Below are 27604 nucleotides of genomic sequence, written 5' to 3' on the forward strand. Positions count from 1 at the left end.
TATGTTCTATTGGTTCTTTCCAGCTGTAATTTATTTTACCATGTGTCTTCCCTAAGATGCTTGCGGATAGGGACAATGCCTATGAACTCTACTGTCCTCTTCAAAGTGCCTAGTATGGGTCTATGTACCCAGTAGGAATTCAGTAAATACTGTTAATTGGTTGATATTTTAAATGTCAATTAAGCCCGTGATAGATTCAGTCATTAAATCAGATTGACTAGCCACACGCAGAGATGGTATCAAAAATGCTGTGTCTTAGCATAGTAGCCAGGGAAGCAACATGGCTTAGTGGAAAGAGCCCCAGCCTGAGAGTCAGAGGACCTGGGTTCTATTCCCAGCTCCACCACTGCTCTGTGACCTTGGGCAAGTCACATAACTTCTGTGTGGTTCAGTTCTCTCATCTGTTCTCCCTGCTATTTAAACTGTGAGTCTCATGTGGGAGCTGATTATCTTATACCTATCCCAGTGTTTAATACAATGCTTGGTACATAGTAAGCACTTTGCAATTATTATTCTTATTATTGCAATATAATAATTTCAGGTCAGGAAGAAAGACAGAGGAGAAGTGTTCAGGTTGCATACTTGGCTACCATCAAGGAGTTTGGACAGAAATGGGAAAAGGGAAATGGGGCTGGAATGTGCAGTAGGATCCAGAAAAGTCTCTTTTTTTTTTGGATGGGGAGACTTGAGACTGTTTGAGGTTGAAGGGTTGGAGAGGAGAGTCAGGGGCACTGACAGATGTGACTCCCAGCTGGGCTAATACAGCCCTTCCCCTCTCTCCATTCCTCCAATGCCAAAAAATGAAGGTGTGTTTTTTTTAATTTATTGTACATAGAATATTTAAAGTAATGAACCTAGAAGCAAACTAGCATTTCTGTAAACTGCCCTTCGGAATATTGTTTCCTCAGCAAATCAAGACAATAACCCTCACTGGTACTGCCGGAATGGAGGGACCTGGGAGAAAGAAAAATGCAAATGCCCAAATGGATGGGCAGGAGAAAGGTGTGAGAAAGGTAAGTTTTTAGCTTCTTTAGGCCTTCACCTCAAGGCCCAGTTCTCAAGTCTTGGTTGGGGGAGGGGACAACTAGGGAATTGAACCTGCATTCCTCTTACAAACCCTTGCAACCTAATGGGCACTCAATAAATAGTGTTACTACTATTACTACTGCTCTGTGGCTGTGATTACCCTTCCACTGCTCGTATTGCTATATCAGCCAGGCTCTTTGTGGCTCCTTGAATGAGGCAAAGAGGTTCAAGCAGGGACAGAAGTGGGCCGTGGCACAGATCTTCCCTCAACAGTCCACATCCATCTCCTAGTGGCTTGGACTCTAGATCAGCTGACTCATGTGACCCAAAAGTAGTTCCCAGCTGCTAGCTTCTCCATTGCTTTTTTTTTTTTTTGCTGACCGTGTTTGAGCACCAACTATATACATCTCCCCTCTGTCATTTACAGAGAGGCTGGAGTTCCTGGGTTCTTGAATAAGGACAATACGAAAGGCCAGACAACATTAATTAACAAGTATTTCCTGAGTGCCTAAAATGTGCATAGCATTGTTCTTGCTGCTTGAACCCAACAGTAATACAGTGACTTCAGTTATTTATAATCATAGCTTGAAGATGTAATCTTGAAGTGAAACAGCATGGCCTAGTGGAAAGAGCAGGGGCCTGGGAGTCAGAAGACCTCATCATCACCATCAATTGTTTTTATTTAGAGCTTACTTTGTGCAAAGCACTGTACTCAGTGAATAGGAGAGTACAATGCAACAGAGTTGGTGGACACATTTCCTGCTCACAGTGAGTTTACAATATAGAGGAACTGGGTTCTAATCCCAGATCTGCCACATGTCTGCTGGGTGACCTTGGGCAAGTCATTTACCTTTTCTAAGCCTCAATTTCCTCATCTGTAAAATTAAATCTTCCTCCCTCTAATTTAGACTGCGAGCCCCATGTGGGACAGGGACTATGTTTGACCCGATTATCCTGTATCTATCTACCCCAGTGCTTAGTACAGTGCTTGGCACAAAATAAGCACTTAAATACCACAGGTATTATAATAATAATACTAATAATATCTAAACAGGATGGAAACTGAAATTTCCCCTAATGCTACTAGGCGGAACTGAAACTTTTTCTTATGTTTCCCACTGACTGAGATTTTAAAGTATTGAATGAATCCAAGCTATTGTTACAAAAGATCTTACAAACAATTGAGAGCCAAGTTGATTGAAGCCTTGTTCATTCTACCTGGCAATTTTTACTCTTTGGATGGGTGAATCTGGTGGTCACAACATTTCCTTTGATAGGTAGAAAATCCAAAGCACAGTACATTAGTAAAGCACTGTCTGCTGCCAGGCTATGAAGCATGATAGCAAAGCTCAACCACATCAACCTTAGAAGTCAGGTCAGAAACCGGACACCACCCTTTCCTGTCTGTCCTGGTGATTTCATTTTAAAAAGGCAGATGCCTACAACATCAAGTACCCCACTCTGCACTCAATAGGTGTTCAGTAAATACACTTGACTAACCAACTTGTTGATTACCTTTTGAAATACAATATTTTCTTCTTGCCAAGTTAATTTCTGTAGGAGCAGCATTTACAGTGGGTTCAACTTTACCAGAATTCCTGCAGGCACCACTGGTTATTCCAATGAAATCTGTGAGAAAGGTACAGCAAATGGTATGTGTTTTCTTTTTTTTTTTTTTTTTTAATGTTAAGCACTGTTCTAATCACTGGGGTATACACAAGAAAATCAGGTTGGGCACACTCTGTCCCACATGGGGTTTACAATCTAAATTGTGGGGAGGAGGATTTAATCCCCATTTTACAGACGAGGTAACTGAGGCATGGAGAAGTTAAATTGTTATCTTGTTAAATTGACTTGCCCCAGGTCACACAGCAGACAAATGCAACAGCTGTTATTAGAACCTAGGTCCTCTGCTTCCCATGTCCATGGTCTTTCCACTTAGGAAGACAGTCTTTGAGGGGCTTTTCATTTTGCCAAGTCCTTGCCAGATGATCTTGGAGTTCTAAGACCCTCTCTGCTCTGCAGTTAATAGGATTAGCCCCACTCCTCTTCCTTGGTCACCAAAAGCTATGAAGATTACCAGGAGGGCCGGCCAGGTACTCTGGGAGGGGTTGACCTTTGATACTGGCATCAAAGATGAACATATAGGAAAGCTCTGACCACCTTCTATTATGCTCACGGGAAATTGCATTTTAGGTTCTAACCTCCCCCAGTGTTTTAGATTTCAGACAAAGCAATGAAGTACTTTCAAAGGCTTTTTTTTTTTAACCAAGACCCCCTCTTTAAGGTCACAGAACTTTGGGGACCTCATTGCTGGGCCTCAGTTACCTCATCTGTGAAATGGAGATTAAGACTGTGAGCTCTATGTGGGACAGGGACTGTATCCAACCCAATTTGCTTGTATCCAGCCCAGCGCTTAGTACAGTGCCTGGCACATAGTCAGCACTTAACAAATAGCATAATTATTATTATTATTTTAACCCTGGAGTTTATTCATTCAGTCGTATTTATTGAGCACTTACTGTGTGGAGAACACTGTACTAAGCACTTGGAAAGTATACTGCAGTAACAAATGGAGACAATCCCTGCCCATAACAGGCTCACAGTCTAGATGGGGGAGACAGACATCAAAACAAGTAAACGGGCATCAGTAGCATCATTATAAATAAATAGAATTGTAGCTACATGCACATCATTAATAAAAATTAATAGAATTACTATTTTAAATATGTACATATATACACAAATGCTGTGGGGCAGGGAGCGGGCTAGAGCAAAGGCAGCAAGTCAGAGCAATGGGGAGGGAAGGGGGAGCAGAGGAAAAGGAGGGCTTAGACTGAGAAGGCTCTCGCCACCATAAGTAGAATGTCCTTTGTCAAGATGTAACTGCCTTCTTCACTGCCCCTTGCAAAGGGCAAGGATCAAATTGTAGTGAAAGTAGTGAAAGAAACAGGCAAGGTAACATTGTTTAGGATCCACAGGTGGGTGAATCCTATGACTGCCAATAAATGATTTGAGAGCAATACAATCAGAATTCCCAAAATATCTAATTGTCATTATCTCCATAAGTAGACTTTACCTCAGCAGAATCACTTTGGGCCCTGGGTAATGGGAATCCATTAGGGCCCAAAGAGTTGTACTTTGTATCCAACTTTGTTTCCGGCTGTGAGTCCTGGGCACACCCCAGCAGACAGCCAGCTTCTTGAAAAGTTTCACTGGCATCACCTGCCAGCCAAGCTCAGGACAAAATGGCCGAAGAGGATCATTAACAATGAGGTCGTGCCAATCCACCGGCTTGTTGTCCACGTGTACTTTTGCCAGCCAATGAGGAACATAGAGGCATTAAGAAACTCCAGTTACGACTGTCTGGAGAACTGAAGCGGCTGAGAAGCAGCGTGACCTGGTGGACAGAGCACAGGCCTGGGAGTCAGAAGGACCCTGTGGACAGGGAATGTGTCTACCAACTCTGTTATATTGTAGTCCCTTCTCTCCTCCTACAGCCCAGCCCGCACACTCCGCTCCTCTGCTGCTAACCTCCACACTATGCCTCGTTCTCTCCGCCGACCCCTGGCCCACGTCCTACTTCGGACCTGGAATGCCCTCCTCATATCTGCCAAACCAACTCTCTTCTCCTCTTCAAAGTCCTACTGAGAGCTCACCTCCTCCAGGAGGCCTTCCCAGACTGAGCCCTCCCTTTCCCTCTGCTCCTCCTTCCCTCCCCACTGCCCCTATTCCCTCCCTCTGCTCTACTCCTTTCCCCTCCCCACAGCATTTGTATATATCTGTACATATTTATTGCTCTATTTATTTTATTAATGATGTGCATTTATCTATGGTTCTATTTTTCTAATTTGATGGTAGTGATGCCTGTCTCGCCCCTTCTACAATGTGAGCTCGTTGTTGGGTAGGGATTGTCTCTATCTGTTGCCCAACTGTATTTTCCAAGCACTTAGTAGAGTGCTCTACACACAGTAAGCACTCAATAAATACAATTTAATTAATGAATACTCTCCCACATACTTAGTACAGTGCTACGTAAGTGCTCAATAAATTTGACTGATTGATTGAAGGGCCTAGGTTCTAATCCCGGCTCTGCCACTTGTCTATTCAATCATTCAATTATATTTATTCAGTGCTTACCGTGTGTAGAGCACTATGCGAAGCACTTGGGAAAGTACAATACAATAAAAAACAGACACATTTCCTTCCCACAACGAGTTTACAGTCTAGAGGAGCCTGTTATATGACTTGGAACAAGTCACTTCACTTCTCCGTGCCTCAGTTTCTTCATCTGTAAAATTGGGGTTAAGACTGTGAGCCCCATGTGGGACATGTACTGTGCCCATCCCGATTATCCTGTATCTACCCCAGTGCTTAGTACAATGCCTGGCACAGAGTAAGCACTTAACAAGTGCCATTTAAAAAAACTTAATAGATCAGAATAAAAGAGTGGTTCCCTGGGTCTTTCTTGGAGGAAGGGATTTCTAGATTTTATTTTTATCCATCAGGCATACAAAGGGTATCTGCTTAACGTGTACTGGTGGTAATTCTGGGTTTATTTTATTTTTCTTTGTATGTTTTGTTCATGGTAGAGGGAACCTCAAAGGCAATCCGGACATGTGTCATCACTAATAATGGAATGCTTACATTAGGGAATGTTTCGATACTGGACTGCAGTCAGAATCTGTCATTGCTGGAAATCGAGTCACTGAAGGTACTGTCTGGAGGGGAAAATTCTCTAGTGGAGGCATCAAAGGAAATGAGAAGCAGTGTGGCCTAGTGGAAAAAGCACCTACCTGACTTCTAATCTCGGCTCCGCCATTTGCCTGCTGAGTGATCTTGGGCAAGTCACAACTTCTCTGTGCCTCAGTTACCTCATCTGTAAAATGGGGATTGAAACAGTGAGCTCCTTTAGGAAATGTATTATGTCCAGCCTGATTAGTCACACCTACCGCTCAGTACAGTGGCTGGCAAATACTAAGCATTTAGCAAATACCAGTTTAAAAAAGGGAATGGAAGAGCTGTCAATTTCTAAAAGATCAGACAGATCTGGGTTCTAATCCCAGCTCTGCCACTTGTCTGCTGTGTGACCTTGAACATATCACTTTTTTATGGTATTTGTTAAGCGCTTAATATGTGCCAGGCACTGTACAAAGCACTAGGGTACAAGATACAAGATATTCAGGGAGGTGGGGATAAGTCAGGAAATACCATCTGGAGGAGCACAGTGTAAAACAAAGAAATGGACAATTTTTCAGGTAGTTTTCCTGGGATAGCCAGCTGACTAAATGAACTCTTAAAGGGAATCTTGGGGACTCTGAACATTGATGAAACTGCCAAATCACCTCTTAATTCTAGATGGGTAGGCCTGACCCCTGAGAGAGCAGTAATGTCCATTCATTCATTCAATCATATTTATTAAGCACTAACTGGGTGCAGAGCACTGTAGTAAGTGCTTGGGAAAGTACAATACAGCAATAAAGAATGAGAATCCCTGTCCACAATAAGCTCACAGTCTAGCTTTTAGTCAAGATACCAGTTCCAGGGATTGAAGTTAAAATAGCTAGTGTACGGTGTCCAGTGTAAACACTCTCCTTGGGGATTTGTGGAGGGCAAGAATAGTGGTCTGAGCAGAAATTCCATCAGAAAGGGAGTAGAGGGTAAGACTCAAGCGGACAGCCAACAATGTGAGGTAATGGGAGGAAATCTCTAGAAACAATCATGTGAAATCTTTATGGCTTTTTCTTTCCTTACAGAAGGAAAACTTCACAAAACAGTCTCAGAGTATTTCCAGTAACGCTCAGATCCTAACCTCTGACCCATCTCAATTGACTCCGGAAGAAGTCAAAAGTGCTACTGTAATTGTGGAGCAGATGTTTGATACATCCCAAAATGCCACAGCAGAGGTGAGATTCATGAGGCTTCTTTACTCCTCTTCCTCCTTCCTCTCTTCTTTCTCCTCCTCCTCCTCCTCCACACACAAATTGATCTGTTCAGTGGTTATATCTTTCCTATCCTAAAAATACCTTTTTTGGATCCCACTGCCCCATTTGCTGTCATTCCATTTCCTTCCTCCCCTTCCAGGACAAACTCCTCTAATGGATTGTTATACATCCACTATCTCCACTTCATCTCCTCTAACTCCCTTCTTGACTTTCTATAATCTAGTTTCCATCCTCTTCACTCCACTGAAACTGCTCTCTCTAAGGTCACCAATGACCTTGCCAAATCTAACAAACCCCTGTCCTAGAGGAAAGAAAATCTTCTTCTGTTATCTAACCTGATAGGAACCAGTGTTTTGCCTTTGCTATCTATTGCTCTTTTACCAGCTGAAGAGCAAAATTTCCCATTATTGTTTATCAGCAGCATATTGCCTCTCTGCTTACCCCTAGACTAAAAATTCCTTTAGGTGGTCTTCTCTAAACTCTGTAACATTTCATTCATTCATTCAGTGTCATTTATTGGGTGCTTACTGAGACAATCCCTGCCCATATCGGTCTCAAAGTCTGGCGGGGCTGGGGTGGAACGGGAGAGAGTTTTGATGCAAATAAACAGGCATCAAAATAAATAGAATTATAGATATATAGAGAAGCAGCGTGGCGCAGTGGAAAGAGCACGGGCTTTGGAGTCAGGGCTCGTGAGTTCGAATCCCAGCTCTGCCACTTGTCAGCTGTGTGACTGTGGGCAAGTCACTTAACTTCTCTGTGCCTCAGTTCCCTCATCTGTAAAATGGGGATTAAGACTGTGAGCCCCATGTGGGACAACCTGATTCCCCTGTGTTTACCCCAGGGCTTAGAACAGTGCTCTGCACATAGTAAGCGCTTAACAAATACCAACATTATTACATAAGTGCTGTGGGGCCAGGGGAAAGGGGAAGAGCAAAGGGAGTGACTCAGGGTGATACGGAAGAGAGGGGGAGCTGAGAGAGCTGAGCTATACATTTCCTTATCTAGCTCTTCGCAGGTGTGCAGGGAATGCTAATTGATGATAATGGTGGCTGATACAAGTATTGCTGCTGCTGATCAGTGGAATGGAGACTCTGTTCTGAGCCTGAATGTTTGTCCTTTCTCTTAGGCCAAAGAAACTGCAGTGAAAACAGTGAGCCAGCTACTAAGTGTCAGTGAAACCTCACTTGAGAGATCTGCAATTGAAAACTTCACAGCGTAAGTACAATTTCAGTTTGGAAATCAGTCAGTGGTATTTATTCAGTGCTTACTGCATGCAGCGCACTGTAGTAAGCGCTTGGGAGAGTACATTGCAGTAGCAGCATGGTGTAGTGGATAGACCACAGGCCTGGCGTCAGGAGGTCATGGGTTCTAATCCCAGCTCTGCCACTTGTCTGCTGTGTGATGATGGGCAAATCACTTCACTTCTCTGAGCCTCAGTTACCTCATCTGTAAATTGGGGATTGAGACTGTGAGCCCCACATGGTACAGGGACTGTGTCCAACCCAGTATCCACTCCAGTGTTTAGTTCAGTGCCTGGACATAGTAAGCACTTAATAGATACTATTATTATTATTATTACCTTCCTTGAACATTTAGAATCTACAGCCACAAAAATGTTTATCAAATATATATACTGTTTTGTGCAGGCCCCAGCACCCTGGGGCCTCCCAATGAAATCACTGTCAGAGATTCTTCAGTAGGAGTGTCATTTGGCAGAGCTCATAGGGATGGAAATATTTGTATCAGATCATTTCAGAAGGGGCAAGTCTGAAGAATATCAATCTATCGATGGTATTTATTGAGCACTTACTGGGTGCAGAGCACTGTGCTAAGCGCGTAGGAAAGTACAATACAACTAAATTGGTAGACACGATCCTGTCCACAAGGAGTTTAGAATCTACAGGAGGAGACAGAGATTAAAATGGAAAGGGGAAACGATAGAGTATAAGAATATTGACATATTGACATAACTTCTTTTAATATAGCCTGCTTGAGGGCCTGAAGAACTATTCCTTGGAGCTGGGGAAAGCTGAAGCAATAGTGGAGCCCAATATTGCTGTTCAGTCTGTTAATTTATCCCAAAATGGCTCTACTGAGATTTCAACAGTTCTTTTAAGTGTACGGCAAGGTAAGTTTTACATTATTTGTGTGTTTACATAGGGGTCAGCATAGTGGAATTAAAACCAGGGAATTCTGGGAGGAGGCTCATGCAATTTTCAAGTTGGACTATAAGTGCCTGGACCAGTGTGGTGGTGTTTGGATGGAGAGAGAGGGGAGGATTCTGAAGATGTGAAGGAAGAGCCAACAAGACTTGGCGATAGACTGAGTAGGAAGGTTGAAAGAAAGAGATAATGCCAAAGTTGTGGACTTGAGAGATGGCTTGGATATAGTGTAGTCAACAATGGTGGGAAAGTTAGATGGAGGAGAGGATTTATGAGGGAAGATAAGTTCAGTTTTGGACATGTTGAGGCTTGAAATGCCAGTTGGTATATCCACGAAAAGATGTCCTTGAAGCAGAGGAGATTTGAAATTGCAGAGGTGAGAAATTGGGGCTAGGAAGTTAAATTTGGGAGTCACCCAAGTAGAGGTGGTAGTTGAAGCTGTGAGAGCAGATAAGCTCCCCCTCTAGACTGTTAGTTCGCTGTGGAAGAGGTAACGTATCTGCCAAGTGTGTTGTATTGTACTCTCCCAAGCGCTTAGTACAGTGCTCTGCACACAGTGAGCACTCAACAAATTCCACTGTTGATTGATGATGATATCCCAGCGTTGTACATATCGTGAGGAGACTGTAACCTGGCGTAAGCCTGTACGTTGCAAAAATGCAATGAACTTCAATATTTTGTGGTACTACTGGAACTCCTTTCCCTTTCCACTGCTCACAAATGTCACAGGCTACAACTCTCCCCATGCTCAAAGTCTAACAAAAATTCCACCTCCTCCAACCAAATCTTTCCTGAGTAATTTCCAATGTCCTGAATACTTGCAAACCCAACAATCTCTAGCACTACATATGTGTGCTGCTAGTGATAATAATAATAATAATAATAATAATGATAATTATGGTATTTAAGTGCTTACGATGTACCATGCAATGTTTAAGCTCTGGGTTAGATGATAATCAGGTTGGATACAGCCGCTGAACCACATGGAGCTTGCATTCTAAGTAGGAGGGAGGAGGATGGAATCCCCATTTGACAGATGAGAAAACTGAGAACCAGAGAAGTTAAGTGACTTGCCCAAGTTCACAAAGCAGTAAAGCGATGGAGCTGAGATTAGAACCCCAGTCCTCTTACTCCCAGGTTCAAGCTCTTTCTACTAGGCCACACTGCTTCCCTGTGGAAATTCAAGACTCCAGTTCAATTGCACTTCAATTATTTATTCTTTTGATAAAATATTCTTCTCACAGAGCCTGGTACCGGCTTTCTGCCAAACACATCTATCAATACGACCGTAAACTCAATCATTCCCAATGACGACGTGGAGCTCCAGATATTAATCAATGTCAGTTCAGGTAAGTTATTGAGTGCTTTTGTTTATTCATCCGAAGGATCACAGTTGCATCATTAACCCAAAGTCTATTGAAGGAGAGGGGAGAGCTTCTCTTTTCACATGGAGGAATGTATTGTGGAAGGGATTCAACACTGAAACGTTGTGGTAAGAAGAACTTTCCTGAGACTAGCTGTGTTTCCGAGTGTCATGTTTCCCACTGTGCTAGAAATGCTTATCAGTGGACTGTAAGGGCTTGATCAGCTGTAGCGGAGGATGGTGACGGGAGTAGTAGAGGGAGTGGCTGTCCAGCAGCATGACCTAGTGGAAAGAGCATGGCCCTGGGAGCCAGAGGACCTGCGTTCTAATCCCGGCTCCACCAATTGCTTGCTGTGTGATCTTGGGCAAGTCACTTAACTTCTCTGTGCCTCAGTTCTCCTGTTCTCCCTCCTATTTAGACTGTGAGCCCTGTGCAGGACAGAGAGTGTGTCCAACCTAATTAGCTTGTATCTACCCCGGTATTTAGAGCAGTGTTTGACACATAGTAAGCACTTAACAAATAATCTCTCTTAATATTAAAAAAAAAAAAAGACTCTTGCCACTACTGGCACCACCACCACCTTGGCTGAGGGAATCTTGCCTGCCAATTTAGTCTAAAGTAATATCCTAAGGGATATTACTGCCTGAGACCTTTAGGTTAAGGGAAAAGAACTTATCTGGTTACCTTAATGATTAGGAATGTATCATTTAGCCTCTCTAGCTCAATTGTTTCCTTTCCAATAACCCTGTATAAATACCTCTTGAGTCTTCTTTCGTTTTAATTTTTCCTATAACATCCCTGTATTTTTCCCCAGTACTCTGTTATGAATCTCTCATCAATAGATTTATTTAAACCCTTCCTGAGCTTACTGTTAATAATAATGATAAGTACTGTGGTAGTTGTTAAGCACTTAACTGTGTACCTTGCATTGTACTAACCACTGGGGTAGATGCACTACAACCAGGTCAGACACAGTCTCTGTCTTATCTTTTCTCTCTGCAGTAATATTAAGGCCCTTGAGGTCAGGGACTGTGGCTTGGTCTTCCTTGGTAAGCCCCTACAGCACTTTACTGCAGTGGTTGTTGAAGAAATACCTTAGATGAACTGACTTAAAGCCATTGTGTAATCCAGGAAGAATCTTGAGAAAAATTTACGGGGTTGAGAAGGGAGGGAGACGACCAGTGTCCTTTCATTGCCAAGTACATAATAGCAAACTCTCTAATACAGACAAAAGGGGAAAAAGAGACTCTTATTATTGGTTTATATGAAAAAGGTGAACAGAAGTAGTTTATATTCTGGCTAATTATGTGAGTGTTTCATGTGTTGAGGAAATGAATTAAGCAATAAAAAGCCAGCGATCACTATTCTATTCTACTAAAATTTCAAAAAAACCACGGAGGTGGTCTCATGCTTGTTTCTAAGGTTAATAAAGTTAATGCTATCTTAATTTTTGTCCCCAGGAAATAAAAGCGGGAGCCCAAAAGTCGGTTTTGTTGTATATGAAAATGACAAACTTTTCCATGCAAGCATGCTCCCCAAAGAGCTAAATTACGTCAAAAGAGTTATATCAGCCACAGGTGGTACTCTAAATGCGACTGTTGAAATGCTCATCAAACCACAAGTGAGTATTAAGGAAGGTAACTGGTTGATCGTACATTAATATCTAGTATGTAGTAGAGGACACCCCTCTCAGGGTCGCACCTGGAGAGTTTCTAGGACTCTACCAGTCTCGACTATGGGAGGCAGAGCCAAGCAGAGGCCTACCCAGTCCATTCCTAGCAAGTGGAAGGCAATCTGCTACAAGTCAAAACTCGCCTGTGCTGGGCAGCAGCGGCAAGGGAGAGAGTCGAGGAGACTTGCAAGTTTACTGTCCAGAAGGAGGCAGTGGTAAACCACTTCCATATTTTTACCAAGAAAACTCTGGATCCACTATTGGAACGACTGCAAATGGAGTGGGACATTCTGGTAGAGATGTGTCCATAGCATCGCTATGGGTCAGAGGTGACTCGACAGCATAAGACAAGACAATAAAGGATAATTAAAACCAAAGGGAATGCAAAAACCTCAATCTCACCATTACTTTCAACCTTCATTCAGACCTTAGTTAGCCAATTAGAGAAATGAACTCAACTCACTTGAGTTTCTCTTCTCCTTCATTTTCAACTTTGGGCAGCGCAGGGACAAAAGACAGACAGTGAGAGAAAGGAGACAGAGAAGCAGGGGAGCCTGTTAACCCACACACTGGTTAATCAACCAATTAAGAGTTGATTGTTGTGTCCCAATTATTAACAGTGAAAAGCCTGTAGGATAGTTACCAAACTTTTCAAGACAAAAGCCTAAAGTGAATCTCCTGAGGCTATTTCATCAGTGGACTAGTAGAGCTATAAACCTTTGCAGAATCCATTGACAGTGATTAATAATCATGATATATATTAAGCACTTACTGTGTCAAGCACTGTTCTAAGTGGTGGGCTGAATGCAAATTAATCAGGTTGGACACAGAACCTGTCCCACATAGGGCTTTCAGTTTAAGTAGACGGGAGGACAGGTATTGAATCCCCGATTTACAGATGAGGAAACTGGAGCACAGAAGTGACCTGCCCAAGGTCACACAGGAGGCAAATGGGGCAAATGGTGGACCCAGGACTGGAACCCAGTCCTCTGGTTCTCGAGCCTGTGGTCTTTCCACTAGGCCATGCTGGCCTAGTGCATTAGCCAGGAAGGCTGAGCCCCTGCCCTATCACCACCCTGGGATTGGGAGCCTCAGATTAATCAGATTTTACTTCTTGGTAGTTATGGAGTTTATTCAGTCATATTTATTGAGCCCTTACTGCATGCAGAGCACTGAACTAAGCACTTGGGAGAGTACAGTATAATAATAGATATGTTGCTGCAGACATATTGCCTGACCTCAGCAACCTTACAGCAGTCTAGAGGGGGAGACAGATGTTAATATAATGAAATAAAATATAGATATGTACATAAATGCTGTGGGGCTGGGAGCGGGGAGCAAGTCAGGGCGATGCAGAAGGGAGTGGGAGAAGAGGAAAGGAGGGCTTTGTCAGGGAAGGCTTCTTGGAGGAGATGTGCCTTCAATATGGACTTGAAGTGGGGGAGAGTAATTGTCGGATATGAGGAGGGTGGGCGTTCCAGGCCAGAGACAGGATATGGGCTAGGGGTAGGCGTGAGATAGATGAGATCAAGGTACAGTGAAAAGGTTAGCATTAGAGGAACAAATTGTGTGGGCTGGGTTATAGTAGGAGAGAGGCCAGGTGAGGAGGAGGGGGCAAGGTAATTGAGTGCTTTAAAGCCAATGGTGAGGAGTTTTTTGATCTGGAGGTTAATGGGCAACGACTCAACATTTAGGCACTCACAATCCCCCAAAGTAGCTTTGTACTGATTGACTGACTTGCACTACAGTTTAAGCACTCACTTGTTCACATACACATCTTTCCTTTCTCTCATTCCTATCTGAAAATTATTTTGTCTGTCTCCCCATTAGACCATAAGCTCTTTGAAGACAGGGACCATGTCTTCTAACTGTTGTCCTCTCTCAAGTCCTAGGTACAGTTCTCTGCACGCAGCAGGTGCTCCAACAGGCTGCTGCCAATAATCACTCTAGTTTTTGTCTCTGGGTTTCCATTTCACAGTTCAATAATGTGAGTTTTCAGCTACATCATTATACCTGTGTCTTTTGGAACTTGACAACGAACTCATGGGATACTAGAGGCTGTGTAAAGCAGTCGTGTACCACGGGATTCCTGAAGTGTTATTGTAACCACACTACCAACTTCGCTGTGTTGATGGTAGGAATTTTCTTAAATGACACAATGTTCATTCTGTTCTTTGGATCTCTTCCTCTCTTATATTTGGCCAAAGTCTTTGTTTCTCCCTGCCCTTTGTAATCCCCAGTGTGTGATAGTCAGTGTTCAGATAAACCTTTTTCAAGGAATCCCTGCCCACTGGATGTCAAACGGAGGGTTTGTTTCTTTTTCCCCACTTGGTCACATGGCCCTAACATGCAGAAGATGCAACTTCTCTTAAAAGTTTTCCAGAGAGGAAGGCAGCTCTGGGCACCTTTCTCGGTGAGTGTAAGCCCCCTCTATACTGTAAGCCCTTTCTAGACTGTGAAGTCACTCTAAACTGTAAAGACACTAAACTGTAAGCTTCCCCAAGACTCTAAATTCCTTGTTGGCAGGGATTATGTATATCAATTCTGCATTATATTCTCCCAAGCACTTAGTACAGTGCTCTGCACACAGTAAGTGTTAAGTAATTCCACTGATTGAGTGATCTCAACAGAACCCATGGAGTCAGTAAGCTTGGCTCATTAAATCTGCTGGCTGCTCAGGAGCTTTCAAAGATTGCTTTGCTAGCTAAACCACATAGGTGATCTAAACTCCTTGGCTTCTATTGAGATCAGTCTGGCACTGAACTCTCGAGAGGTTCAGAATGGTTCTAAGCCATTCCTGTTCTCCAAGGTTACAGGGATCCCCTCCTGGGATCTAAAGACTCTCTGGAGGGTCTTTAATTCCTGAATGGCTCCTCCGCTCCATGGCCTAGTCACTTGTATCCCCAGAGTGGACCGAGGCCTAACCTCTTTCCGTAGGGATAAAAGTGTTCCAGAGGTCTTGTGGAACTAGTCTAGTCTCTAGGGCTTTGCTTCTGAAGAAAGCAAAATCGTTCCCCTACACTAGTCTTCTGGCCGTATCCAATCTAAAGCTTCAGAGTCAACAGAACTGGGCTAAGCTAGGACTGCGGAGATCTCTTCGGAGGCTGGTTGGCATTTGTCTGACGGCGTCTACCTGCAGGACAGTCAACAGATTCAGTGAGCCAAGTTCATGGACTGTGGAGTGGAACTAACAGGAAGAAGAGAGTTCGATTCTGGATAAGGGCAAATTGAGAAGGAAGGTAGAAGAATTGACTGATTGATCGACTTTCTGTTCTGTGAATGGAGATGAAATACTGAGGGGGGAAAAATCCCTAAGATCACATTTTAAAATGATGCATTATCTTCCAGAATTTCAAGAAGAGATACGAGTACTTTAAATCTCTGGATACACTGTCTAAAATTGGTAGTGGACTGTCCATTTGCAGCCTGATCTTGACAATCTTATTCCAAGTCGCCACCAGGTAAGGAGGAGGGAAAACAAGCACAATTCATGAGCTAATGTACTACTCTGATCCATTCTGAATAGATTCCCTTCTGCAGTTGTGTTGAAAAATTAGATAAAATCACCTTAGAGTGGAGTTCATAATGAGTTAAATAGCAATGGCTGCAAAAAAGCCTTTATTCAGCCTCTCAATCATCAAAATAAATTCACTTGTGGCAAATCACTTCATTCACGTACAGTTTTACAGAAAAAGAACATTTATAATGGTGTTTCAATAGGTCTGGGTCTCTGTGCCTCTTATTAGGTGGTGGGGGTGACCCTGAAGGCACGGTTCATGTCTTTACCTGTTCTGAATAGCACAGTGCTCTGCACAAATCAGCACTCAATAAATGATTTATTGTATTGAACCCAATACAGTGTAGGTGCTTAATAAATGGAAAGCCTAACAGTTATAATGGGGGAGTTCCCTGTTGGGAACAGCAAATGAGCCTGTTAGCCATGTCCAGTGGGTTCTTCTCTGTCCTAATCCTTCTTGAACTTTCTCTTTATGGTATTTGTTAACTGCTTACTATGTGTCAAACATTGTTCTAAGTGCTGGGGTAGACATAAGTGAAGTAGGTTGGACACTGTCCCTGTACTGTCTGGGACTCACGGTCTAAGTAGGAAAGACAACAGGAGAACTGAGGCACAGAGAAGTTAAATGACATGCCCAAGCTCACACAGCAAGTATTCAGCAGAGCCAAGAATAGAACCCACATAACTCTCAACTGCCTTTGACATTATGGATTGACTCTGTCCTCTTTTTAAAATTCTATAGACCTCAGCTTTGCAATACTAAGTGCAGTACTAAGCTGGTTCTCTGCCTATTTCTAATTACCCTTAACGGTGGGGCTCTCCTAAATATCTGTTCTGGATCCCCAACTCTTCTTGCCCCCCTCCTCCAAACTAAACTGGGCTCACTAGCCTGCCCCCCTCTCCAAACTAATCTGTAGACTGATGCACCTTTCAACCTTCTCAACATCGCTAAAACCTGTCCTTTCCTCTCCATCCAAATTGCTACCATGTTAATCCAAGCACTTATCCTACATTACCGTGATTACTGTGTCAGCCTTCTCGATGACCTCCCTGTCTCCTGTCTCTCCCCACTCCAGTCCATACTTCACTCTGCTGTGCAGATCATTTTTCTACAAAACTGTTCAGTCCACGCTTCCCCACTCCTCAAGAACCTCCAGTGGTTGTACATCCACCTCCACATCAAATAGAAACTCCTCACCGTCGGCTTTAAAGCACTCAGTCAACTTGCCCCCTCCTACCTCACCTCACTACTCTCCTACCACAACCCAACCCACACACTTCGCTCTTCTAATGCCAACCTGATCACTGTACCTCCATCTCATCTATCTCAATACTGATGTCTCACCCATGTCCTGCTTTTGGCTTGGAACACCCTCCCTTTTCATATCCGACTGACAATTCCACTCCCCACCTTCAAAGCCTTACTGAAGGCACATCTTCTCCAATAGGTCTTTCCTGACTAAGCCCTCATTTTCTCTTTTCCCACTCCCTTCTGTGTCACCCTGATTTGCTCCCTTTATTCACCACCCACCTACCCTCGGCCCCACAGCACTTATGTACATGTCTAATTGATTTATATAATTGTCTACCCGTCTAGACTGTAAGCTTTTTGTGGGCAGGGAATGTGTGTTATATTGTTCTGTTATACTCTCTTAAGCACTTAGTATGGTGCTCAGCGCAATGCGATTGCTCAATAAATGTGATTGACTGAGCTGTTCAAGAGGCAAGAGGAGTTACGAGGGTGGTTCATTAGATTAGAGGGTGGGTCTGAAGAGGAAAATTTGGGAGTCACCTGTGTAGAGGTGATAGCTGAAGCCATGTAGCAGTAGTAATAGTATTTATTAATTACTTACTGGGTGCAGAGCACTGTACAAAGTGCTGGGAGACACTGTGGGTAGAAGAGCAGAATTTGTTTCATTCCATTCATTCAGTCATTCAATGCAGTTGTATTCCATTCACTCTACTAAGCACTTGGGAGAGTACAAGATAACAAACAGACATGTTCCCTGCTCACAGTGACCTCACAGTCTAGGGGGCGAGAGCGACATAAATAAATAAATAAATAATGAGCCCCAAGTCTCCTTGGCATCAGAGTTTAGGATACACCCACGGCCACAGAACCCACTGTGACCGCCACCTGTCTTCCCAGCGTTTTGAGGAGGGCCCCTCCTGGGGTGTCTTTTCTCTATCTTGCCGGGGTGGTGGAAGGCACGATGGGATGGAGTCTCCCTGATGGTGTGGAAGAGAGGAGTGTGGAGGTGTGCTGGCTATCCACTGCGGGAGATGCCGAGAGCCCATGGCAACAGCTTTTGTCCCCGATCTGGTGCACACAGGGGATGTCAGGAGCAGGGGCCCATGGTGATGGAAGGGAAGGCAACAGATACCATGGAGTGAGTGGATGAGCTTTCTGAGACACTGGTGGAAGAGTAGGGGACCTAGAACAGAGCCTTTGGTGACATCTAGAGTTAGGGGTAAACAGAGATGTTGGTAGAGAACCAGCTTAGTATTGTATCAGTAAAGCCAAGATTTAATAGCATTTATAAGAGGAGGGAGTTGGTCCGTAATGTCGAAGGTAGTTGAGAGTTCAAGAAGGTTTGGGACAGAGAAAAACCTACTGGACATTTTTATCATGCCTAAGGCTCGGACAGAGCCAAGGAAGCACGGACCTGGGAGTCAGAGGACCTGACTTCACCACCTGTCTGCTGTCTGACCTTATCAAGTCACTTAACTTCTCTGTGCCTCAGTTCCCTCATCTGTAAAATGGAGATTGAGACTGAGAGCCCCATGTAGGACAGGGACTCTTTCCAAACTGATTAGCTTGTATCTATATCCGTGCTTAGTACACTACCTGGCAAGTAATAAGCACTTACATATTTTTTCTTTTAAATGAAGAAGCTGGCGAGAGACAGTAAACATGTTCCCCTTTCTTGACGGTGTGTTTATTTCCCTCACTGCTTCCTGGTGGTTTTCTCTTGACAGGAAAACCAGGAAGACCTCTGTAACCTGGGTATTTGTGAGCCTCTGCACATCTATGCTGATTTTCAACTTGCTCTTTGTCAGCGGAATAGAAAACTCAAACAAAAATGAAAATAAAACTGAGGATAATAATATGGATGGATCCATTTACAGAAACAAACACTGTAATGAGACACAGGATGTAGTACAAACTCCCGAAAATGCTGTTTGCACAGTAATAGCTGCCTTTTTGCACTATTTTCTGCTGGTCACATTTACGTGGACTGGACTCAATGCTGTGCAACTGTACTTTCTCCTGCTTAGAGCCATAAAGCCTCTCCCCTCCCACTTCACTCTAATCTTGTCTCTTGTTGGATGGGGTAAGTATGCTTTTTTATGGTATTTGTTAAATGCTTACTATGTGCTAGGCACTGTACTTAGTGTTGGGGTAGACACAAGATAATCAGGTAGGACACAGTCCATGTCCCACAGAGTTTCACAGTTTTAATCCCATTTAACAGATGAGGTAACTGAAGCACAGAAAAGTTAAATGAGTTGCTCAAAGTCACACAGCAGACAAGTGGCGGAGCTGGAATTGGAACCCAGGTCATTCTGACTCCCCGGACTGTGCTCTCTCCACTATACCACAATATGGCTCACAGTCTTAATTCCCATTTTACGAATGAGATAACTGAGGTACAGTGAAATTGATATGCCCAAAGTCACATAGACAAATGCAGAGTTGGGATTAGACTCCATTTTTTCTGACTCCCAGGCCTGTGCTTTATCCTGTAGGCATGCTGCTCTCCACTTGCTTTGCTCACTCACCTACTTTATGAGACTGCCCCAAGAAACTATAACATTCAGGTGCTTTGTGTACCTCTCATACAATGGGTAATTGCAATTATCTTGTGTTTCTGTAGCTCTCTTTCTACCAAACAGGGTCAAAGAGCTTTTTTTCTTTTTCTTCATACTGTTTAAAATGGCAAGTATATAGATTTCTGATTAGTCATCATGAATGTTGATGTTAACATTTTCAGATACCATAAATTCATCCACACAATTAAAAAAACATATATCTACCCCAATGCTTGGCACTTAGCAAGTGCTTGACAAGTACGATAATTATCATTAGTATTATTGGAATTTGTATAAATATCATAAAATCAAAGACTTTTGCACCTCAGACTTAGGGATCCAAGATAAGTCATCTGGTGAATTCTTCTGCCCTTGTGCAGATTCTTACTTTTGAGAACTTACAGTATTCAGGAAAATAAGCCTTCACCCACCTATATACTAATACCTAAAAGGCCTAGTAGAAAAAAGTACGGGCCTGGGAGTCAGAGGACCTGGGTTCTAATCCTGCCTTGCCACTTATGTGACCTTGGGCAAGTCACTTAACTTCTCTATTCCTGTTACCTCATCTGGAAAATGGGGTTTAAAGCTGGGAGCCCCATGTGGGCAGGGATTTTGTTATACTTTACTCTCCCAAGCACTTAGTAAAGAGCACATAGTAAGCACTCAATAAATACGATTGAAATACAAATTATAACCCTTTATGGTGTCTATATACCCAGATATTGCTATTATTATAATCTGAGAATCTTGCACAAGATTTGCACAATGAACAGAGCATTTATAACAGTATGCAAGATCTGTAATCTTGTTTGAGGTCACTCACTTTCATTAAAAAACTTAGATTAATTGCATGGAAAACAGAAGAAACAGAAGTAGGAGTCATATCGTGTAAGTTGTGAAATCAAATGATCTCTGGCTTCAAATTTATTTTATGGAATTCTAGGATAAGCATTAAAGAGCAAACTATCCTTAAAGGCATATGTTTAAAAGAAAAGAAAAATGAATTCTTACAAAAATAATTTAAATAAATTAGGGCACCAAGAGATTGTTTTTCTGTAGACTTCCAGCCTTAAATTTAAGAGTAGTGTAAATTTAAACTTTGTACGGTGTAAGCTGTCAATAACCAAGTAACTAATGGTTTAGGGATTGAGATGTCTGATAATCCTCAAAACCCCCAATCCCAGCCAAACCTATCATCAGACTATATCACTGTCTCTATCCCTAATGGAACTCCTGTGCTAAAGTCTAAACCAAACCCTGCTACAAACCCTAGCCCAAGTCTAATCTCTCCCATTTCCTAATTTATTTATATTAAGGTCTGTCTCCCCCTGTAGACTGTAAACTCACTGTGACTTGCTCAAGGTCACATAGCAGACAGGTGTCAGAGCCAGGATTAGAAACCAGGTCTTTCTGACCCCAGGTCTGTTCTCTGCCTAGTAGACCACGCTGCTTCTCAGGGATTCAGAGAATAGCATATCCATGTTTTCCATGTTCCATCTTTATATTTTTAAACATCAAGCTTGATACTGTGTGTTTGATTTTTTGACAATTTGTTGTCAAGCAGTAATCAGCTACTACCCTCCCCCACCCACCCAGAGAAATAATGGGAAAATTAGTGGAGACATTTAAAACGTTGGGAGGATTGGCCATTCTGATCACTTGAATTGGCCCCGATTTGGTTTTTACAACCAACCCTGGTCTTTACAAGTTACTAATATGGCTCTCTATCGAACAGGAGCTCCAGCTGTTGTGGTGGCCATCACACTGGGAGTTGCCTACAGCGGTAATAATGGGGGAGCCTTGTGGTATAGGAAAGAAGAACTGTAAGTCAATACATTAATTCACCTTTCATTGAATCTCTATCCTTATAAGTAATGGGACAATGGAACCAGAATCCTGAAACTTTTAGAGCTTAGGAGTAGAACTTCTTGCCATCCTGGTGACCTATTGGTGGTTATTTTGTACTCTCCTCAGTGCTTAATATAGTGCCTTGCCCATGGTAAGTACTCAATAAATACCATTGATTGATTTCAGGTTAAGCCACATGACTGATTCTTTTGTCAAGGTTCCTAGCAATTCTGTTGATCAGAAATACCCAAGCTCTTAGTAGAGTGCTCTGCACACAGTAAGGACTCAATAAATACAACTGAATGAAATACCTGAGACTCAGGGAAGTGCAAAACACATGTGGAAATTAAGCCCTCTAAAGAATTCTGCATTCATGGCAGTGAAAGAAACAAGTCAGATGAAAAGGCCAAAAAGAGCATGATGATCCTTTAGGCAGTCTTACAGTCTGTGGTGAACAAGATGGTCTTAGTGATGCAGGGAAGCAATGACAGCAATGAGTGTGACTCAGTCGGTTGACATGGGCTTCCCCTCTCCTATAGCTGCTGGCTTGCCGGTTCAGAGGATGGGCCTCCAGAAGAAAGTAATCGTCTTGGAATAAGGAACCCAATGCTGTGGTCATTCATTGTTCCTGTGACCCTCATCCTCATCAGTAATGCTGTCATCTTTATCATCATCACAGTCAATGTACTCTGGAAGGAAAACCAGAACCTGACAAAGTAAGAGAGACTGCCAGGATTAGATTCATTCCCTGAATTTAGGCTCTGTCATGGGGGGAGAGAGTGTGGGAAAAACCTTCCACGCTACAATGGTACTGCCTTGTTTGAGACACCAAACCTCAATAAATCTGGTCTGAACTTAGCTGTGACTATTCTAAAATAAGAGTGATACCAATAGGGAAGCAGCATAGCCTGGGGGAAAGAGCATGGGCTGGGGGTCAGAGGACCTGGGTTTTAATCCTGGCTCTGCCACATGTCTTGGGCAGGTCATTTCTCTGCGCCTCAGTTAGCTCATCTGTAAAATGGAAATTAAGGCTGTGAACCCCAAGTGGGACATGGACTGTGTCCAACCTGTTTAGTTTTTATCTATCCTAGCACTTAGTACAGTGCCTGAAACGAGGTAAGCACTTAAATAAAATAAAAAATAAAACAGACCAAAGAAACCCTCAGAGAAATGCAAGGTTAGCAGTAGCATTTACTGGGGGAATTCAAAGAGTTTCCATTTCAAACCGCTGAAAATCATGGGTATTTGTTTATCAAACAGTGGCCTAGACAACAGGCATTCAGGAGCACTACTATTCAAGTGGCCTATGTGGCTGCTGGCAAGACGGTTTTCTGATTGGTTTCAAAATTGCTTCAGAAGGCATTGATACTGAGGCACAGGGCTGAAGTCAGTTGATTGGGACACTACTACCTGTTCATAATCTCATTCAGCTCTACTATAGGACTATGTGACTGAATCTGCACCCAAGTCCCAAATGTAGAGTGAGAAAGAGAGAGAGTGTGTGTGTGTGTGTGTGAGAGAGAGAGGTGGGTTGAAGGCATTCTAGGCCCCCTGTCACAAACTGCAGAGGGCTTCTGTTAGAAGGTTGATTTAGCTAGTTCTCAAGAAATAGTACTTGAACATACCATGCACTGTACTGTGTGGAGAGTGCACCAGGGAACAGGGGAAGAGTAGAAGCTGCCATCAAGGAAGGAGAAATGTTGCCTGCGTGGGTGGTATGTGGAGAGAGCAGAAAGAGGCAGAAGTAGCTCTGGTTTGCTCTGCCATCTGGTGAGGAAAATGGGGGTCGAATCCCATCAGTCCCCGGGCTAGGGGGTATCACAACCTGCTGGCTGAGGACTTGGTGTGTGGCTGCCCAGAGCGAGAATCGGTGGGGTTCACATCATCCTCAACTGATGGCAGGGCAAGTTGGAGCTGCTCTCGCTCTTTTTCCTCCCTCTCCACAAGCTGCCCATACAGTTCTGTTGGCTAGCCACTTGCTTCTCTACTCTTCCCCTCTCTAGCATGCCACCCTCTCACTCTCTCCCCTTGCGTAACAACTGCTTCAAGCTTGGTTTGTTTTTTTTTTAATCTCTTCTGCACAAAAAGTTTGCTGACCCCTCATCTAGAGGAATGCTGAGCCTGATGTAAATCTTAAAAAAGATGGTCTCCTCACTCTAGAATTAAGCTTACTATGTTGGAGATTTTTCCAATTAGGTGTATGGCTAAGTACATTCACATATTATAACATGTTTGGAAACATTTAGGGGGGCTGGGAATTATTTGAATATATTTACTGCATTTCATAGGAAATGTAATATAACCTTCCATGTGGTCCTAGGGGGGCTCAACAACCTTGAATATCCACTTCCAGTGTAATAAGCCTGCCTCTCCCCTTCTATACAATCTTACATTTCCTCTTGCCTCTAGAATACATCCACATAGATGTTCCATGGGCACTGACACTTAATGTCTAAACCTGCACTCCTCATCTTCCCTCCAAAATCCACTTCTCCATCCAACTTTCCCAACCCAATGGACTACATCACCACCATCCCTGTCTCTGAAGACCACAATTTTGGTAGATTCCTTGACTACTCATCCTCTTCCATGTTCATTCAGTATGTTGCTTCTAATTCTGTTAGGTTTTCCTCCAGATCATATCCCGGCTCTACTCATTCCTCTCCATCCAAACGGTATCACCTTGTTCCAGGCACTCATCAGATGCCAACTAATTATTGTATCACCCTCTGCCATGGTCTCCCTGCCTCCAACTTTTTCCTGCACTAGCCCATGATGAGCATATTTCTTCTGAAGGCCAATATAAATACTATTTAATAATTCCGATGAAGGTAATAAAAAATGAAATCTGTATCATTAACTTTCTTTTTTTTGTTTTTCCTCACCCAGAAACAAAAAGATTTCAGCCATGAAGAAGACTCTAAGTACATTATCAATTGCTGTGGTTTTTGGATTGACTTGGATCCTAGGTTACTTGATGATGCTGGGTGATAAAAACATGCAGTATATCTTCAGCTTTGCATTTTGCTTTTTAAACAGCACCCAGGTACAGTGTAAAATGGGCTCAGAGATGAGAAATTCTTGATTTCAAAGGTAGTGGTTATCATTCCAGACTTTATCTTCTGTTCCACTTAGGAAGCCACCCAAAATGAACATCTGACCCAAGCCTTATAGAAGTTTATATCCCTCCCTGTCTGTCTTTCGGTTTGTTAGAGGGTTTCTGATTCACCTATCATTCTTTGGATATGGAGAGAGAGAACAGGGCTAAGGAACAGGTGAATGGTTGGCAAGGGAAAATCCAGGCACTCCTCTTCTCCCAGATAGATGGCTGATGAAGGGAAAGGGAAGCTACAAGGACCCACAGATATACTCCATTCATATTAGTAGGAAGCAGAATAGAAAACAGAGCCAGCAAAAAGGAAGTTGAAACAAACCAGCAAGGACCAATCTGTACATTTGCATAATCTAAAAGGGAGTAGAGGACATATATCAGGTTTCTCAGCTAGACCCACTCACGTCAATCAGTTGTATTTACTGGCACCTGTTGTGAACAGAGCACAGTACTCTTGCCAATAGGCAACACTGCTTCCCTATATAATCTTATACTTTATTAGTCCTTAGTGCCAACCAGTGACTTTCCCATTTTTGCCCCTTCAAGGTTCATCTAAAACCCAGCACCCTTATCTCTGGGTAGAACTTTGACAGTATGTGAGATGTTATCATCTTCATCATCAACAGATGATGTATGCAGAGCACTGTACCATGTCCCAGGGATACAACAGCTAGAAATCTGTGGGGAAGGGAGGGAGGGAGGAAATTTGCCTTTAAATCTCTTTGATACAACTTGGAGCTTTCATTCAATCTTACAGGGTTTGCAAATTTTTATTTTCTACGCTGTTCGAACCAAAATATTCCAGGACAAAGCATCTGAACTGTTCAAGTCAATGTCTGAATCTACTGCAAAGCTGAGGTCAATGTCAAGAGATAACCCAATTCCTCTGCATGTGAAGATGTATAATATGCTCAAACCATTTCCAGCAAGAAAAGAACACTTTAGAATGTTTGAACCTTCCACAGAGGAGGTGAACCTGACTGAAAGTAACCAAAGTTTCTCAACTAGATAAAGTTGTAAAATTGGATTTTGTCATATATTCTTATCTAGACACAAATCATCTTGAAATGATATAATTCCTCCCCATCTCTTCAAGCAGCTCTCTTGCTGCTCGGGGTTGTAATTTTCTGTCGAAACGAAGTGTAGTTCCAGCCATATTCAGTGCACGGTTCAGTCAGCGTGAACATGGTCAAGACAGTTTGTAAGTGGTCGCTGTGAGCTGCCCGTGAAGAAATGACTCAGAGTTCACCGTGATGAGTTACACTGTTTGACTGTTGGACATATCTGAGGCTGGTCTCTTCCTAACTTAACTTTAAGTGTTGGCCAGACTGATGTAGTCTGTGGAGAACTGGTTTGGCCCAAGCCCACGGCAGCTCCAAGGATGCCCCAAACACTCCCTAGGCTAAACCATATTCCCACCTGGGACCAGGTCAGTCTGCTTTAGCTAAAGCCAATCAGAGTGGATTTCCCACACCCTCATTTGTCTGGGCTCTAACAGAGCTGAACTATCGGAATTCAACCTTCCCTGCCTGTCAGCCTCACTCCTCCCATCCTCCCACTCCATCCCCACCTCTATCACTTTCTACCTTTCCTCTCAACTACCCTGCTCTCTTCCACTTCCCCCTCTCATAGCCGAGTTCACTACTACCACTTTAAGCGAGGAGATTCGTTTCCTTTACGATCATGTTGGATAAATTTGGTGAGGCGATGACCACTAGCCATAAAGTAAATCCAACTTAAAGAAGTCTCTGTGGCCACCCTCTGGTGTTCCCAACTGGACACGATAGCTGATTTTAAGAAAAACATCGATGTAGCCTATTTAGTCATTGGTAATCAAAGAAAGCACCTTAGCCAAACCCTTTTATGGAACAACAATGACCAGGAGTTTCCTCTCAGAGCAAAACTGCTTTCAGCAGGCACTCCTCAGCTTGATTGCTATCATAGAGTTTGTGCTTCATGTTGTTTTTACATTTGATTTATTCCCAATAAAATGTTTGCAACACACTGGAACACATTGTATATATTCTGGTAAAAAGAAACACATATTTAAGATATTGGTAGTGGTATATACCCATAGATGGAAATGCTTTCTAAATTTAGATCCTTAGTTGATTTTCTAAAGCTGGAACATTGATTAGTGTTGAAACTGTTGAACCTCCTTTCCTACTACCTTCGAAGTTACATGAAGAATCAGCAAATGGATGGCAGGCACAGAAAGAGTTGCCATTTTCCCCTAAGGGCCCTTGGTGGATTTTCAGAAGTCTGTTTTCTCTGTTCAGAGAGATGGAAGAAGTAGGTTATGAATGTACCTCAGAAATCAAGGCACCTAACACTTGACCAGCACTTTCCAAAAGTAAACACCACAGGCTGAAAACAAAGAAGGGCAAAAGGAAAAAGCTACAAAAGGAAAGAGGGATCAGATGGCGCGCTATACAGCAAGAACTGTGTAAGTGTTTCTGTTTGTGTATGCATATATTTCTGAGGATGAATGGTATATGCCGGTATATGGGGGATTTTTTTCTTCAAGTGGTAAGAGCACAGGCCTGGTTCTGATGTTGGCTCTGCGACCTGCCTGCCTTGTGATCTTGAACAATTCACTTAACTTCTCCTGGCTTCAGTTTCCTCATCTGTACAATGGTTACCATACCAAAATGGTTTAGTATTCTGGGTGGGAAGGAAATTGGTCCACGGTTTCTTGGCTAGAAGGCAAGGTTTTGAAGGAACAGATTCGGATTCCGGTGTGGACTCAGGACTTGTCTCTGTCATGCCTTTCTGCTTCTCTTTTGACCCGAAAGCCAGGCTGGGGACAGTGTTTGGAATATTGACCACTATCATCCTGGGCTTGACCATATATATGAGCTAACCCGTAGATAGAGGCTAATCAGGTTGGACACAGTCCCTGTCATTCATTCATTCAAACGTATTTATTGAGTGCTGACTGTGTGCCAAGCACTGTACTAAGCATGTGGAAAGTACAATTCAGCAACAAGAGAGACAATCCCTGCCCATGCCAGGCTCACTGTCCCATAGGGGGGCTCAGGTTCTTAATCTCCATTTTATAGATGAGGTAACTGAGACCCAGCGAAGTTAAGTGACTTGCCTAAGGTCGCACAGCAGATGTGGTGGAGCCAGGTTTAGAAGC

At 43.1% G+C, this 27604-nt stretch overlaps 1 protein-coding gene across 1 annotated transcript; it reads left to right on the top strand.

The window, feature by feature from the left end:
- Positions 1–914: 914 nt before the first annotated feature.
- Positions 915–26469, top strand: LOC100089612 (adhesion G-protein coupled receptor G7-like). Its single transcript, XM_029081652.2, has 15 exons — positions 915–1013; positions 2574–2678; positions 5619–5740; positions 6783–6932; positions 8101–8189; positions 8960–9102; positions 10381–10485; positions 11961–12121; positions 14151–14306; positions 15521–15633; positions 18669–19024; positions 21238–21325; positions 21890–22066; positions 24240–24396; positions 25220–26469. The coding sequence occupies exons 3-15, from the start codon at positions 5666–5668 to the stop codon at positions 25472–25474; spliced, it is 2025 nt and encodes a 674-aa protein (XP_028937485.1). The 5' UTR covers positions 915–1013; positions 2574–2678; positions 5619–5665; the 3' UTR covers positions 25475–26469.
- Positions 26470–27604: the final 1135 nt, after the last annotated feature.

This window comes from Ornithorhynchus anatinus, chromosome 17 (genome assembly GCF_004115215.2).
Source record: "Ornithorhynchus anatinus isolate Pmale09 chromosome 17, mOrnAna1.pri.v4, whole genome shotgun sequence".
Classification (NCBI taxonomy): Eukaryota; Metazoa; Chordata; class Mammalia; order Monotremata; family Ornithorhynchidae; genus Ornithorhynchus; species Ornithorhynchus anatinus.